General features: G+C 41.3%; 2 protein-coding genes across 2 annotated transcripts; one reads left to right on the forward strand and one right to left on the reverse strand.

The window, feature by feature from the left end:
• The first annotated feature begins 3,602 nt into the window (after positions 1-3,602).
• Positions 3,603-5,046, forward strand: LOC110973981 (beta-2 adrenergic receptor-like). Its single transcript, XM_022225254.2, has one exon. The coding sequence runs from the start codon at positions 3,692-3,694 to the stop codon at positions 4,694-4,696; it is 1,005 nt and encodes a 334-aa protein (XP_022080946.2). The 5' UTR covers positions 3,603-3,691; the 3' UTR covers positions 4,697-5,046.
• A 7,794-nt stretch (positions 5,047-12,840) lies between these two features.
• Positions 12,841-15,332, reverse strand: LOC110973980 (beta-4C adrenergic receptor-like). The gene has a single exon (XM_087136023.1). The coding sequence runs from the start codon at positions 15,293-15,295 to the stop codon at positions 14,363-14,365; it is 933 nt and encodes a 310-aa protein (XP_086992149.1). The 5' UTR covers positions 15,296-15,332; the 3' UTR covers positions 12,841-14,362.
• Positions 15,333-18,136: the final 2,804 nt, after the last annotated feature.

The following is an 18,136-nucleotide window of genomic DNA, read 5'->3' on the forward strand; positions in this document are numbered from 1 at the left end:
TTGAGTTGAGTAATCAATTATTAAGAGGTGTATTTTCTGGCTGTTTTAATGATCGTTATTGGAACGTTCTGACGTGTGTACGTGCACCATGCATGCAACCAACTCATGTACTGCACATGTACATATTTATTGCAGTAGCCTGACTGTATGTGGGTGAAGAGAGCACGCTGGCTTCCGAGTTTTCTTTTCCGTTTACTACTGTGGCCGGGCTGGGGTTTGTGTTCACTACTGTAATATCATTCTGGTTGACTGCCGATGATAGTTCCTGATACCATCCTGGGCTGGGGAACCACTAAGGAATAAAAGCCTGGTCAAGAGCATACCGTACCCCTGTGGTGGAGGTGGAGTTCACACCCCCTCCTTGACAGAAGCCGACCCGCCCCTGTTCCATGACATTAAATCAAACTTAAGAGTGGTTTCTAATGAACAAAATAAAGAACCAAAACGTTGCTTTCGTCCCGAGTGCAGAAGGTCAAACAAAATAAGCATGGCTCCTCCCCGAGTGTTTGCGATAAAACTAGTGAATCATGGTGCCATGCAACAATAAAGTTAACCTCTCTGTGCATAATTATGTAAAATTATGTAAAAGACCAGCCTTATTTCTAAATCATGACTTCGTCGCCACTCAGGAGCGATCTCTGATAAGCAAAACACTTGTAAATGAGCCATATAGTGTTATGAAAATAGTTATGAAAATATTTTCCCTCACGGGACGATAGTATACAGTTAAATTTGGCTGTAGCAAAATTTTAATTTTATTGAGATCGAAGCCTTAGTGGAACTGAGTAACACCCGGAACTGGAGCCAAAATTTGAATTCATATTTAATTCCAAAGTTCCGCTGATATACCAATGGTACCATCTGATTGAATTACTATCGTAGCGCACCCTGAGAAGTTTAAATTATAGCATACTTATTTAAACACGGTAACAAGATGAAGATGTCTCTTAAACACTGTTAAGGCCTACATGGACTGGAAATGTTCAGGATCGTTTATTTCACATTTTTGCTCATACAGTGACCGTAGGCATGACGACCCAATGTCATTACCATGGCATCGGTTACAGGTGGTCGGTTTAATAGAAAGTTCTCCTCAACGGCACATCCCCATGGAAGAAAACCTGAAATAATTGCTAGCTATTCCACCATAATGCACAAGCAATATTATGCGTAGATCGTTACCAGATCTGTGACTGCCTCAACAAGGCACTTGACTCCAAGAGGACTGTTTCAGTCTACTTTTAACAAATGCGCAAGACTTTCTGTGCCCCGTGATTATTATTCAAACGCCTGTCTCAGGTTTCACAAATTTATGTGAAAAAGAAGTGTACTCTTGTACTGCCAAAGGGGCTTGGGTACTGGCTAATGACGATTCCGTCATTTACACAACTTCACAAGTTGGATGTAGGCCTCAGATGATAGGCGTTACACTATAAAAACTACAAGTCCCAGACGTTATACAACAATCTGAAAATTAATCAAGATAAATGAAAAAACACTAATTACATTATAACCCAAGTATGATCATGAGAAAGGAAGACCTCAGCCTCGGTAAGTACTTGTACATCTACATGATCATGATACATTGTGTGTATGTAAACTATAACATTAAAGGAACCAGGAAATAGAAATATTTTTATAAATTTTACTAAAATCTTTTGAAATTGCATCTTTGGGTTTCAATTAACCTTATTTTGAATTTTGGTTTTGCACTTTTAACCCATATTTTGATGTTTTATTATGCTAATGCTATTAGCATATTCATGAGCAGAACTATGATGTCATCCAAGGCACTGAATCTCAATGATGCACTGATTTGTGCTCAGAAAATTTCTATATTTTTTAACCAATGCTATGGCAGATTTCATTTTCTTTGGCAATTTATTACTAAGTATATGGCAATAATCCAGCAAAAATCCTTTTCACAGAAATGTTCACAGATAGCAAGTTTGGGATTCACAATTTAAACATGAAAACATGTAGGCCTAACCTTAACCATGTCTTCTTGGATTTACGTTACAGCAAAAGCGCCCTCACTTGTCCAGAAATGCTTGGTCAATTTTTAATGTTTGAAAAAGTGCACCGTTCAGTTCCCGTAACTCAAAAAGATGTCAAACAGTCTTTATACAAGAAATATTCCAGAGATACACAAAAGGTGATTCCAAGGAAAATTAATTTCCTGGTTCCTTTAAACACACTTAACTGACAATCTCATGAACCTTTCCAGATTTTCACCGTTTCTTTGTAGGGTTGAATAAAACTAAACTCACTATAAAGGGCTCTTTTAAGGTCTTTAAATCACAGGAATGATCTGGGAATCACATTCAAACTCTAAAAATACAGCTTGGTTATTGAGAAAGTTTTATCGTGGTGAAATTAACAAATCTGAAACTGCTGATTGCATGGCTGAGAAAGCATGTGTTACAATGCATCCTTGTACGCAAAGTGTATAAGGCACAGCTATCCAAATGCCCTGGGGATGACCTTATGCTAATTAGGTTGAACCTCCTAAATATGATGTTATCGTTTGCAGACATGTAATACAAGATCAAACTATTAAAGTGTACCAGAAAAGAGATTATAGAGTGAATTCCAAATATTGTGGCGGGATTAGAGAAATGTTTTAAAGAAACCACAATATAATTTTGATTTAAATTTAAACAGAGATTTTGCTGCACAACTGCTACAGCAACGTACATAGTACAGAGGTAAATTAATATCATGAACATGGACCTCTATATAGATTATATCGTGTTTGCCCCCCCACTTTTCAAATTTTCGTGTCATCTCCCCACCTGTCCCCATTCCCACCCCCACCCCTATATTCCGGCACAAATTTACGCCACTAGTAATGTACAGTATGGCGCATACCGTCATGGTGTACTAGTTCGCTGAGGCTTCATTGCAGAACTCGGATTGTGGTGAAGATTGGGATGGAGTCTGCGAGGATTTTGGGGCAAGGACCAATCGAGTCGCCCTCCAAAAGAAAGCTGGCGGGGACATAACACAATCTTTTGACTCTTAGTATAAGAAGCGTCTGTCGTGATGAACCCGCAAATTCATCGGTAACATGTCAGCGCGAGTCGTGATTTTACTCCAGTACTGCTTCAAGTTTAATCAGACGAATTTCCATGTCAGTGTCAGCGGATATCGAAGTAGATATATAGACGCTCAGTCGGGTGGCTTTTAGAAATGGAGGCCCCATTGATACTATGAACGCCATTTCCTTCCATGGAAATTGCAGCGTGTTATTGAAATTGCTGGATGTGCCAGGGCACACGTCAAATCAAACAAAAAATAACGGCAATTTACAGCGAACTAACGTACCTGTCATGGTCGTGTATCTGCATGCGCAGTGGGCGTGGTTCAAAAGTGGCATCACACGTGAGAACCGGATACTGCAATATACTGTGTCGACTCCGCGGGCGCGCGCGACGGAGTTCAACATAGAGAGCCTCGCTTTCGATGCTGATATGCGCAGACAGCGCTAATGTGAAATCCCTCTATAGGCTTTTCATCTTTTAGTATTTACTGCTCCGGATTTTGCCGCCCATATACCTATAAGACGGCATGTAATAGACTCGCCCGCCCGACCAGCCCGATCGAACTGCTCAGTAAATCGTTTACCCAGGTACTGTTGGAGAGCTCAGAGTTTGGTGGAAGTTAAAATCAAGTCACCAGAGCGAGGACCATGGCTGAGCCCCTGCTTGTCCTCCGCATTATCAAGATGATCATTGGTGTGATTGGCCTGATCGGCAACGCCACTGTAGCCACCGTTATCTGCAAGGTGAAGTTCATGCACACACTGACCAATGCTTTCATCTGCAACCAGGCCGTGGTGGACTTCCTCGGCTCTCTTTTCCTGATCCTGACCAGCAACACCCCAGCCCCTGACCCCTTTCTGGACGCCTCAGACAACCGGATAGCATGCCACCTCTGGCTGCTCAATCTATTCCTCTGGGCCTGCTTCACTTCCTCCACCTTCAACCTGCTGTCGGTCTCCTGTGAGCGGTACGTAGCTGTCGTGTACCCGTTCAAATATGCCACTTTATACTTCAAAAAGTCCGTAGCAGGTATAATGGTGGTCATCTGGCTGTCGGGATTCATTCTTAACGGGGCCTATGAGGCAGCAGAGAGCACCTATAGAAATGGTCGGTGTTTCTACTCAGACGGCTCCCCAGAGTTTGGAATCGTTTTCATCGTGGTCCAGTTCGTCATCCCAGCGATCATCATGTTGTTCGTTTACTCGCACATGGCCGTAGAACTGAAGCGAAGCGCCAATCGCATCGGTGCCATCGCCCCAACAGTGTCGGCCAGCGTGAATTCGACCCCGGCAGTCCCAGGTGGCGGCGCGATTGCGGCCCACTCAGAAAACGCCGAGCAGTCGCTGCTTCGGGCCCGCCGCAACGTCTTCAAGACCCTCCTGCTCGTGTTTGTCACCTTCCTGGTGTGTTGGACCCCAAATCAGGTCATTTTCTTCATGTTCAACTTTGGCTGGAAACTGGACTTCACCGGGGCCATTTACATCATTTCTGTTTCCCTCGTGGCAATCAATTCCTGCGCGAATCCCTTCATCTACGCGTTCAAGTACAGGCAGTTTAGACGAGCATTTCTCTCTCTTGTCGGAAGAAGAAGAAGCCAGGACAAAGATGGTACGGGGCCACTTAAGAATCAAGTGACAACCGCAAAAGATTGACTCATGTGACCTCAAGATTTAAAAACAAATGAGACACTCTTTACCTAAATAATTCCAAACAAATCGTCGTTTCCGTCTTTGTCTCTGTCCGTCATCTTGCATTATAAAGGTATATAATTTAGGTAGTGTTTGGGTCACTTTTTAACAGTTAGTTCATTTACGCACTATTCATCAAAAATTCATCTGGTCTAAGTTCACAATACGAATTCTACTTCATTTCATGTACTCTAATCAAAACCATTGAGCTCTGTGAAACATCAGTCACAACTTTGGTATTATCGGGGTACACTTTTTTATTTTAGGATGAAAATCAATGAAAGTTGTGTCATCCATATACATTTAAACTGCTCTTTGATTCATAATTTTATACAATCTATAAGGTACATAGCTTGAAGTAAATTAATCAGTGATAAGTACCCATATATAATAGAATGGGCCCATTGTATCGTAAAAATAAAAAATATATCTTTCAGTTGAAAAATCTTTCAGTTGAAAAGTCTTTAAATCCTTTCTCAAAACAACTCTCCCATTCATTATCATTTTATAAAAGTGAAATCGGCAAATTAACAAAATCAAGTTTAATAGATTATGGGCAAACTCATTTCTACCGAATATAATTGCTTCATTGTCCAAGTTGATACAGATTTTAGCGTTGTCTTTGATCCAGGAAACCACTGCAGACCAGAAGGAGACAGTATAAGTACAAGAATAAAAAGGTGGAACCGGATAAGAGCACGGAGTTTCGTCTTCGGTTTGGAAAAAGTACACAGTTTCGCTGTAAACTTATCAATTTTGAACAAAAAAACTATTTGTGCCCAAAATTCTATAGATAGGTTGATATTGGAACCACCTTAACCTAATAGCAATGGTTTACTGAAAAGGAATATTTAAAATTAGGAAAAAATACCAGAAGACCGTTTAGAAAGACCATGGTCAATTTGAAGCTTGTTAATTTTTTTATTCAAAGTCTACACTACAAAAATTCTGCGATAACTTTATCACTTAAGAGAGTATTTCAATTAAACGGATAAAAGGTGATTGTAGGCCTATGTTACAATTTTCAAAATTCAACACACTTGGAAAAGCTAAATTGACAGTCCTCCATAATCAAAGAAATCGATTCTTTGATTAAACTTCCTCTTGAAATCCCTACAAGAGAGAAATTTCCCATTATCATCATGTAAATCATATTATCATATAAATTTGAGTCCCAATGCTTGTAACAAATACATTTCCTGCCCACATTGATTTTGGCATTATACCAAAGGGTATTAACCTGAATATCTTTGATTGTATCAAAGTAAATTAATTCCTGTCAGCCTGAAACTCAACAGCCAATAACTACAATTTCTGTTAGTGTTCTGCATATCCAGAATATCCTCGAGATATTTGTATAGAAGATGCTAACTATGCATCATTTGATTGGGATATTCAGCGGCTGGAGAAGAGCTTGAATGCAGCACACTTGTTTTGGAATGACATCACAGATTTCTCTTGACAAGGGAAATTTCAGTTGCATAAATTTAAAAATCGCAACGGGACAAAATTACAGTTTTAAACAAAAATATACATTTTCAAGCATTTGGTTAACGTTGCAATGCACATAACCCTTTAAGCTTTGTCTTGTGTCATGGATAGATTCAATAGCACTGCCTCTGTAAATTCGGTGTCGTATAAATTTGATGGTGTACCGACTGTGTGTGACGTTTTTACCTTATTTGTCCTGATATGAATTGGCTGCTGATTTATTGTCTAGCGACGTCAGTGCCAAAAAAAAGTTTGAAATGAACTGAGCATCTTAGCTGTGGAGGTTGTGCATGGCAGCTCATCTTTACAGTAACTTCTTTTGTTGAGAGGGATAACACAAAAGGGGTACTTATATGTATCCCTGTGGAACAAATTGCTCTTATTGGAAAAGTGGCTACCACGCAAAACCTCTATTAGAATTTGGAACAGAGCCACTTGGCTTTATTTCTCATTTCCTGCACTGGCCATCAAGGCTCTGCGCATGTATGGTCGACGGAGCTTCCATTATTAAAACGCCATCCCATTGTGCGTATAACAATAGCAGGTCTGGGCTGTAGCAGCCAATTACACGTCTAGTTTTACAAGGCCGGTACATACGTGAGTGGGCGAGACAGTAAAGCGAATTTGACGTGGCAAAACATTAGTGAGGCGAAATTCGCTCGGCAGTTGCGGTGTGTTCAACTTTTGCAAATTAGAAGCGCGTCCATGTTCGCTTTCGCGCCGAGATTGAACTGGCCTTCAGGACTACTTCAAACGTGGCCGAGCTTCTGCTGCACAAAGGCCAGTTCATACTTCTGGCGTATGCGAAAGTGAAGCGAATTTGACATCACGAAAAATTGCAGTGAAATTTCGCTCGAGTTGAAATGTGTTCAACTTTTTTGAATTCGTAACACGAATATATTATGATCTGACGTCACAAATTCGCGTTCGTTTTCGCTTTCCCACAAAGTATGAGCCGGCCTTAATGCCGTTAAATTTCAATCTACACAAACGCGGCGGAAGTCCGGCAGCCGCTTTAAAAGACAATTTTCTTCCAAAGCAAATTTTATTGAAGGTGATATCAACAAAAGAGTTTTGAGTGTCTTTTATGACGCCTGCTCCTCCTTTGTCACAACATACCGATCTTGTCTGAGTTTAGTCAAGAATACAGGTTACCTAGATATGCATGATGCAATGCTCAAAACTTTGGGAAAGAGATTTGGAAAGGCGTGTCAAGTTTCCAAAGCGACGTTTTGAATTTTAATAGTCTCTCTCTATTTTTTTATTCTACGATTTTAAGAGCAGAACCGTTGCAGAAGAAATCTACAACTCTCCAAGGCACATACACCGGCGATTTAATTCCAATTAATCACACACAACTTTAGCAGACGTACGCGTATTAACGCCTATTATTAGACACGGCAAAATGTTTGACGTTTGAAGGGGTAGCAGTGTGTAGCACTCAATTCGACGTCAGTGCTGCAGAGTCAAAACCTTTGATGCGAGTACGTGTTGATGCCCTACGCTTTTTATGTTCTATAAATGCCGAATACAGCGTATCTTCGCCTGATGTGAACCGTGAACAGAATTCACGTTCGCCCCCTGGGCGTTTTTGAACTCCGGTTTTTATGGTGTTCTATAGCCGCCAAAATTACGTCTCGTCGTCCTGTCCCCTCGACGCCACAACACGACGCCATGACGGCTCCGTCACTTCGTGCCGTCGCGTCGTGGAGTCGCCTCCTTTCTCCTTACTTTTATGTTGTGTTTAATGCATTACGTCGTGCCGTCGTTGGGTCCCGTCCTGCTGTTGTGCTGTCGCGTCGTGTCGTCGCATCCTACTCTTGCCGTCACCTCATTACTGGTGTAAAAAGGGGGCGCCTTTAGAGCAGAGTTTAGTTTCATACCAATAGAAACATTTCATGATAAAGTCTTGTAGGCCCTATCACGGACATTATTCCTGGTCTTGTGACATTCGCCCTCTGTTGGCCTTGGTAATCACCAGCCATTTTTTAGAAACGGTAAGGAATGACGGCACGATGCGATGGACGACAACACGACGCGACGGCAAGACATCAGGATGCGACAGCACGACATCAGGAAACGACGGCCCATCCCACACTGTATAAAAACCATACAATGACAGGCGACGCGACGGCAAGGCGCGACGTCATGGCGGCACGACACGACGGCATCAAGAAACAACACGAAGCGATGACAGGACGCGACACCAAGACGGCATGACGCAACGCATTAAGCACAGCATAAAAGTGATGAAAAAGGAGGTGAGGCTTCGGGACGGGACGACGCGACGCAGTTTGACGGCTATAGAACACCAAAGATTTTACATCTACGCAGCCCTTAGACTTCTCGCATTGCTCATTCTATTTGTATGGCCGGTCAAAGTTTGCACAAATATCACTAACGGTTGACACCAGATAACCAAAAAATGCACATTGAATTGCCCCATTCCTTTTAAGAAACTGCTCATTTATCTTCATTAAGATAACTCCTTCTAGCACTCGAGCTTGACTTTTGATGATGATTTCCAGGACTGTTTGTCTTCAATGACCACGAAGTACATCTTAACTGCTTTTAGAGAGGGAAAAACAAGATGGACAGGCCATAACTGCGTGAAGGGGAACAAATGCGTGAAACAAGCAGGTGTGTGGGGTTGGGTGGGTGCTTGTGTGTATGCGTGTGTGCATCCGTCCGTCAGTTTTCCCACTGTAAGTAGAGGGCTCAACATAGCAACTTTAGAACTGATACGTGGGTTTGTCTTTGAAGCGGATCGATTTTGGAGCACGTAGATAAAAAACCAAGGTCATTACGGTTAAAGCACTAGAAATGATTTCCCTTCAAATTTCGAGGAAAAATTGGACTACATCTTCTTCAGAGTTATATAGATTGGCCTTGGTGTCCTTCAAAGGCCCTTGGATGCTGGAGCCCGTAGGTCAAAGGTAAAGGTGATTTAATAGTTAATAGCAACAGCAATAATTTCCACTTTCAATCAAGAAGAACCGGGTATATCAACTGCTACCTTGGTACATGGATTGATCTAGGCGTTCTCCGGAAGCATACTGAATGTGGATTTAATAGGTAAAGATTTAGAGCCACTGTGGTTAAAAACAGAAACGGTTTTCCCAATGGAGATTGGGAAAATCATAAGTATTATTGATGCGGACGGGACATTTGTCATTTTAAGCATACCTTTCCTGTTTTCGAATGAATGGCCAACGATATCCGGTTCGTGACTTCGTCACAAAGGTGAACGCGCCACGATTCCCAGGCTCCCATTGGACGATCGCAGAAGTTGCGCGTTTGCGCGTTAACTTCCGGTTCCATGGTTCCACATAAACGGCGATCGATGCATGTTACCCTATGTGCAGTGCACCTGTGCAGTGGGCGTGGTTTAAACTGAAGTGACGTCACACTTACGAACTTCCGGATACAGTGGAAGATTTGATCGAATGTGATTTGCTGAAAGGTTTGCGAGTATACCATGTGGCATCAATCTCTTCAGAGTAGTGATTCTAAGAAGAACTGGTGAGTGGCTTTTAGAACCACCACTCTCATGGCAGAGATTGATTCCAAATGGTGTACCTGCAAGCCATCTCGCAGTACAGCTTTCACCGCACCATTCAGAGCTCCGGATCTTACTAATGTAATCTGAAGAGGTTTGGGGAACAAATGGACATTCTTTATGTGGAAGACTACTGTACTGAGATAAATAAGGGATAGGAATTTTTTTTAAAAAACAAGAATGGACACAATCACTTTAGTTACTGTTTTGAGAAAGTATATTATTTTTTTTCTTGACTCCTAATAATTCTGACGTGAATGTGATCATTACTCGGAGCATCTGCATTCCCATTACAGTCAATATATTCCGCATCTGCCAAAACCAAGTCTATGATTATCGGCTCGAAACAAACGATCGCCTCTGTTGACCTTAATATCGGTATTAATAGCGATACAGTTGTTCGGAACAAGTCACGTCCTATAAGTGTTTAGGAGTTATAATTGACGAAACACTCACATGGCCTCCCCATGTAGATTAAATTAAAAATTATGTTTCCTCCAAACTAGCCATGTTAAGTAGAATTCGCCACAGCATCCCTAAAAGCAGTCTACTGATACATACTTTAGTTAAAACTTATGTATTACCGAGTTTAGATTATTGCCGCACTGTTTGGGGAGGCCGTTACCATGCACACTTTGAGTTGCACAACAGAATGTTGAAAAGAGCCGCCAAATTAATTCTTAGTTGTCCAAACCGAACTGCTTCTACTGATACGTTTAATGAATTGAAATGGTTAAGTTTTGCCGATAGGATTTGTTTAAAAAACATTCTAGTGTATAAGTGCATGTACCATTTGTGTCCAGAGTATATGGCAGAGCTATTCTAAATGCATGGACCATTTGTGTCCAGAGTATATGGCAGAGCTATTCTAAATGCATGTACCATTTGTGTCTAGAGTATATGGCAGAGCTATTCTAAATGCATGGACCATTTGTGTCCAGAGTATATGGCAGAGCTATTCTAAATGCATGTACCATTTGTGTCTAGAGTATATGGCAGAGCTATTCTAAATGCATGGACCATTTGTGTCCAGAGTATATGGCAGAGCTATTCTAAATGCATGGACCATTTGTGTCCAGAGTATATGGCAGATCTATTCTAAATGCATGGACCATTTGTGTTCAGAGTATATGGCAGAGCTATTCTAAATGCATGTACCATTTGTGTCCAGAGTATATGGCAGAGCTATTCTAAATGCATGTACCATTTGTGTCCAGAGTATATGGCAGAGCTATTCTAAATGCATGTACCATTTGTGTCCAGAGTATATGGCAGAGCTATTCTAAATGCATGTACCATTTGTGTCTAGAGTATATGGCAGATCTATTCTCTAAATTTGCTAACAGCTGCACAAGGCAAAATAATAACCTTACTCTGAGGGTTCCCTTAGCCAAGACGGAAAGCCTGCACTCGAGCTTTTCTGTTTCTGGGGCTAAAAATGTGGAACGATCTACCGAATACTCTCAGACAAATTGAGTCTCTTCCAGTTTTTAAAACTGAGCTTTTTCAACTATTGTTTACATAATACACATATGATTCTATATTGTGTCTGTGTATTATTCTCTATTTTTATTTTCAGTAATATATATTACTCGATGTTCTACTCTCTGTATTACTTATACGTGTGTGTGTCATACATACATGTACATTGTCATTTTTAATTTAGGTATATTTTATATTAGTTTTGTTCTTGTGAATTTATGTTGTAATTGAGTTTTACTACCTTAAACGCTTTTTATGGTGCTTTTGTTTTTAACTGAAACACGCAGGGCCCAGATGGAAACAAGTATGTTAACTGATTTTGGCTCACCCTGGATAAATAAAATAAATAAAAAATAAATAAATAAATTCTATTCTATTTTGAAACGTAATGGCTGAGTTCCGGCGGCCTGATCTTGACATAGTTTTCTTGTTCTCGCACTCAAACGGTAGGAACACGACCTAAGAACACTCTTCTCGGAACAGGATTACACACCACCTCCTTTTCAAGGTTTTACAAGAACACACGGAAAAAATTGTGAGATTTTTATTTTTGAACAGCTGCAAAACACAGCGAGATGGCTCACAAAGGTGGAGACAATGGGACGTTTTGCCAAATTAACATCAATTATGTCCCACAACACAGAAATGATTGCTCTTTTATAAAAAGAAAAGAATTCAACCCAGTTTTCCAAACATTAACCCTTTAGAGAGTATATACATGGACGCCGCCGTGTTGCTTGCCACTAACTGAACGAGCGATAAGCGGGTATACATTACCGGCGTTCGAACGGCCGACCCACGAACAACAAATCGAGCTGTTCGTGAACATACGGGAACAAGCCTCCCGAACTAGTAGCCTCAACGTATGACTCATGAGTTTTGATTGACAATAATGAAAAGAACCTAAATTGGCTTTGCTATCGAATGGAAGTACATTATGGCTGAGTTCGTTCATAAAATTTGCATGTTAAGAAAGGCCTATACCTAAAGGCTCGATCTCAATCTCCACAACAACCCCAAATGTACCAACAATGCCTTGGTAAAGTATTTTCTCCGCCGTGCCAATTCAGAATCTCCCAATCTTGGGAAGGGGGGGGTGAGGCAAAGATCTAGGGCGATGCAAATGGATGATGAACTGATCTTACAGTGACAGTGTGATGGAAAGTGCAATACCCATCAAGAACATTATCAAAATCTCATAATTTGAATTCAAGCATGCGAAATACGTATTAATGCTCCTTCCTTACTAAAAGCCATCCGATGGTTGGTCTTATGTATATAAGCTGGCACTAGAGGCCCTGGAATCTCGTCCGAGTGAAGCGACATTAGCACTGGGGTCAGTGGCGTATAAAGCGGGGGGGGGACTTCCCCCACGGATTTCTTTAAAGGGACTCTTCAAAGGTAAGAAAGTAATCAGTTTGTTTATTTATCAAATATCTAATATTATTAGCACCAAAACCCTAAGGAAACAACGCCATTGAATAAAAGAAAGGATGTCTGTTTCTCCCCCAATGTCATGTTGAACGAGCCCTTAAATCCGCATTGGCTTTTGAATCGCCCCACACACACACCCACACACTTAAAGCTAGCTACGCCACTGACGTACACACACATGGATTAAGTATCAACCACAAATCATGAGGTGAAGAAGAACAAAATATCGACCTAAGCAGTGGAAAATGAAGTGCGTTGGAACTTCTAACTTTAACTCTGTCTACTGGCAATGATTGATTATTAATTTAGCAATATTTTTGCACATCCTATAAATTTCAAGCCTCTAAAATTTGCACACAATGATTGATGAAGGACAAATGGACAATCCTACCAGTCATGTATTTCACGACTCGACACTGTTTCGACATTATTTCACGATATCTTGTAAGGATTCTTTCAATGATTTTTTTAATGGATGAAGGGCAAATGGACAATCCTACGATTCATGTATTTAACGACTCAACACTGTACCTACAATTTTACTTGTAGGATTCTTTCAATAATTTACGTAGTGCCAACACTTTATCAATCCCGAGATGCCGAACTAATAGATACAAATACAGTTCAGTCCTTTCTCTGGTTAAACTATGAGAACTAAGTCTTGTAATTTAATTCTTGTAGATTGTGAGTCCTATTTTAATTGTTTATAATTGTAATAGAGACATTTTAAAGAACTTGGTTTTGTTTAAAATGTTTAGAATTTTTCTAACTAGCGGTTTTATCTGAGTAAATTTTTTCTTTAATGTTTTTTAGCAATTATTGCAAATTTTTTATGAGCGTAAACTGGTTCACAATTCAATCTCTAGGCTGCGACGGGAGAATTAAAATTAAACCATACTAATTTCTTTAAAGCCATAATAATAATAGATTTTTTTGAAATTTTCACTCGAAATGTTCTTGCTTATTTGTACAAAAACAGCTTCGGTGTGCATCTCTGTGAATGAATGAAACATAAAAATGTTTTAAAAGTGCAGTGTTTCAAAGAGGGTATTGCCAAATATACAAGTCCAGCAGATTTCACATTTTAAGAGAAACAAATTGAGCAAACCATTTCACAAGTAAAATTTCGCATGATTGACCCTTTACAGATTATTTTACCCTCCAGGTACAAACTTAATTAATTCATTAAGTGGCTCTACAAGGAAAAGCCATTGTTTAAGGCAGCCACTTAGTTTTTCTGATTTTACCGTTTACCGATAGTATAAAAACAGAAACCTTTACCCCGCACAAAATGGCGGATTCCATTCTTCCAAAATAAAAAAGTATGCTTTAAATTTCACAAACTAGGATTGTCACTGTGCAAATTTATTACAATACACAAACCACGATAATTATTTCTGTTGATCAAGTAGACTGTTTAAAGATCGTGTAAAGTGGTATCTTGTTTCAGCTATTCGCCATATAAGTTTTTTTGTAGTAATTGTTGAATTCTTTATGTGCTTCAAATGTTATTTTAAATAACTCGTACTTCGTACAGTAAACTGTCTGCCCTTGAAATGGCTAAACCACGACCCGTGAGATTTCGGCCGCTCCGTTGTTGCGATTCTACTGACGATGAACTGCTTCAAAGACTGGGTCCCTGGCGAGCCCTCCTCAGTCTGGATTCACCGTCCGATCAGGGAAAGAAACCCTCTGCGAAACTGTCTGTATTTGAAGGCGTAAATGAAGGGATTCACGCACAAATTGATAGCCCCTAGTGAGTCAGTAAAAATGTAAAGAGCCTCGGGAATGTCCATTTTACAGCCTAAACTGAATATAGCTAGACAGACCTGACTAGGGGTCCAACACACCAGGAAGGTGACAAAAACGAGCACGAGGGCTTTGAAGACGTTGCGGCGGGCCCGAAGCAGCGATTGCTGGGCGTTTTCTGAGCGGGTCTCACCCGAAGCGCCGCCCAGGGCCAAACTGGCTGACACGGTCGGGGCGTCGGCACCGACGCGATTGGCGCTTCGCTTTAACTCTACGGTCATGTGCGAGTAGAAGAATAACATAAGGATCGCAGGGATGAAGAACTTGAACACGATTAAGACGATTCCAAGCACCCGGGAACTGACTGAAGTGGAGAGGAAACACTGGCCGTTTTCGTATCTGTTTGACGCAGCCGCGTAAGCCCCCTCAAGAATGAGTCCTAATAGCCAGATGGCCGCAATCATTCCAACGACTGACGTTTTGGTGTAAAGAGTGGCATATTTAAACGGGTACACGATAGCTACGTAGCGCTCGCAGGTGAGAGACACCAGGTTGAAGGTAGAGGAGGTGAAACAGGCCCACAGGAAGAAATCTGACAGCCAGAGGTGGCAGACAATTACGTAGTCCGTGGTATCCGGGAGAGGATCGAGGACCGTGATGCTGCTGGACAGGATCAGGAAGAGAGAACCGAGGAAATCTACCACGGCCTGGTTGCAGATGAGAGCATTTGTCAGTGTGTGCATGAGCTTCACTTTGCAGATAACAATGATTACCATGGCGTTCCCAATCAGGCCAATTAGCCCAATGATTGTATTGACAGTAAACAGCGCAAACAGTGGGTCCGCCATGATCTTCGCTCCGATGGATCGATTCCAACTTTTGCCTCGGTAAATGGTTTGCACCGCCGTTCCTTCGGGCTATAGAGCCTACTGATCTTGGGCGGTATCATACAGTGGATCTGAGAAGCCTACAGTTATCTCTTAATGAAGAGTGCAATATCCAGCTAGTTAAATGAACAACACGCCACAGTTTTCATCCAAAGAAACTGAGTGCATAATGGCTCTTCAACGTGGCATTCATTACTAACATCCGCAGGACGATGCGCCTCTTACTGAAATGGGAGCTGACACTGGTAACAATGACACTTCTGCTGACTAAAGCAAGAAGCAGTAAATTAAAATGTAATCGATGAATTTGCAAGATTATGTTGTCATCAGCGGCTTCTTATACTACAAGCTAAAAAACACAACTGATATCTAGTGTCCCCCGTCAGCTCCTGTTTTGAAGGTCGCTTTGATTTGCCCGTTTTTACTACAGAAAAATAAGCAAACAAGAGCAAAACGTCAACCAATTTATCGGAAATAAATACTTTCGAGTCAGGACTTCTTTTTTTCTGTATTTCTTCCAATCTTCCTTAAGAAGAGAAAAACGGGGGGAAAAATTACATCACACTCGCGGATATGCTGTTACACATAACAACTGCGAAGTGGTGTTTGTGTGATATATTTTGACACCGTGGGAATACTTGAGTCGATCTCCTACAATCACTCGATTCTTCATGTGCTTGTAACATCCAAATATTGAAGACACAGCAGAAAGATTTCAAAAGTTGTCGTTCGGAGGAGGACCTCTTGGTTCTTGTATAGTAAACTATTTGCCCACCACCCACCTATCACTTGTCGTGGAGATTTAATTCTTGAAATCACTAAACTGCGGGGGTTATAGATCTTGTCCGCTCCGTTGTGGAATTCCACTGAATATAAACTGCTGTGTAGACTACGTCTCTGGCGTGTCCTCCTGGGCGTGGATTCTCTGTCCGATTAGAGAAAGAAACCCTCGTCGAAACTGGCTTGTACTTGAAGGCGTAAATGAAACCGGGATTCACGAATTGATGGCTACTTGAGAGAGACTAGAGATATGATGTAAAAGGCCCCAGCGAAGTCCAGTTTCCAGCCAAAGTTGAACATGGAGTAAATGACGTGGATCGGAGTCTAGCATACCAGGAAGGTGACGAACACGAGCAGGGGGGGTCTTAAAGACGTTGCGAGGGGCCCGAAGCAATGATTGCTCGGCGTTTTCGGGCAGGCCTCACCCAGGGCCACACTGGCCGGCACGGTCGGAGCTATATTGAGATTGCAGGGATGACAAAGACAAAGATAAAGACGATTCCAAGCGCCTGGGAACTGGCTGAAGTGGCACCGACGCGATTTGCGCTTCTTTTCTGCTCCACGGCCATGTGTGAGTAAAAATAACAGCATGAGGATCGCGGGGATGAAGAAATGGACCACGGCAAAGACGATGTTAAGCGCCGGGGAACTGCCTGAAGTAGTGAGGAAACACTGGCCATTTTCGAATCTGATTCCAGCTGCTGTGTAAGCAACCTGAAGAATGAATCCAAACAGCCAGATGACAACCATCATGACCACAACGGATTTCTTGGTGTACAGAGTAACATATTTGTACGGGTACACGATAGCTATGTACAGTAGCGTAACTGGGGTGCTACAGCACCCGGGGAGGGCACAGGCCTCGGGGGCACGTATTTTGTGGACTGCAGGAGATTACAATACATTTGTATATTTAACGATTGACGTTTGCCGGATATTTGACGAAAACTTAGCAGAATGTTAAATGTTCAGGTATTGAAAAGGCAATTTAGCAGTCTTTCTGTTTTTTTAAAGGGATCGTGTAATGTATAGAGGTTTCACTAACATCCTTGCAATCGCAAATTCGCAAATTTATGTTTAAAATGACATTTTATTGAATCTTGTTTTGCTTTCTTTTTTATTTGTATCTTTGGGGCTTTTTAGTTTTTTGCTGAAGTGAATTTGCATAGTGAGCAAAACTACGAAATAAACCGAAGCACTGAACCTCCATGTTGCTTTAATTTCGGTATCAAAAATTGCTAGGCTGTTTATACGTCGCTATCAAAGATTCCATTTCCTTTTCCCATTAATTGTCATAGAAGACTATCGAAATAAGCCAGCGAGATCCTTTTCTCAAATATGTTTTCGAAAAGTACATTTGGGTTCAAAATTTCAAAAATAAACGGTGTCGCACTGGGATTAATCACCCTAACACCGGCCTCACTTGTCTGCAATGGTTTGGTCAATTTCATAAGTTTAAAAAGTGTACTCTACAGTTCACTTGCTCTTCAGAGAGTTAAGCAGTTTTCATACGTTGAAGAAGAATTTAAACATATATTCGCAAAAAAGAGATTGTAAGACAAATTGGTTGCATTATCCCTTTAAAAGACTTAGATATTCTGAAATCATGTACGCCTTTCGAGACAGTGAAAATTAGGAAGCTCCAGTTGAAAAGAATGGGCAAAAATGTTTGCTTTTCCACTGCTGTGCTCAACTGAGTGCATGCGGGTTCGCACATGTCTATTCTTAAAGTTCAATTGACGGTAACAACAAAACCGTACGTCGGATTGATTGAAACTTCACAGTTTTGTACTGACAAGGAGTGTTTTTGCATGCCTGACAAGTTATATAACTCAGGCAAGGGACAGCCATGGTCTAAGGGGGAAGAACCGGCCTGCACTCTCCCCGGGTGTGAGATGGCACTAATTACCCAGCTCTTTAAGGATTAAAGATTGTTGAGAGAGGTCCCAAGTTTTTTTTTTTAATGGAGAAAACGGTCACACGAGGCACAATTCGGAGGCGATATGATTTTGTGTTGATTGG

The sequence above is a fragment of the Acanthaster planci genome, linkage group LG04 (assembly GCF_054643075.1).
Source record: "Acanthaster planci isolate LZ-2023a linkage group LG04, COTS_SCS, whole genome shotgun sequence".
In the NCBI taxonomy this organism is placed as follows: Eukaryota; Metazoa; Echinodermata; class Asteroidea; order Valvatida; family Acanthasteridae; genus Acanthaster; species Acanthaster planci.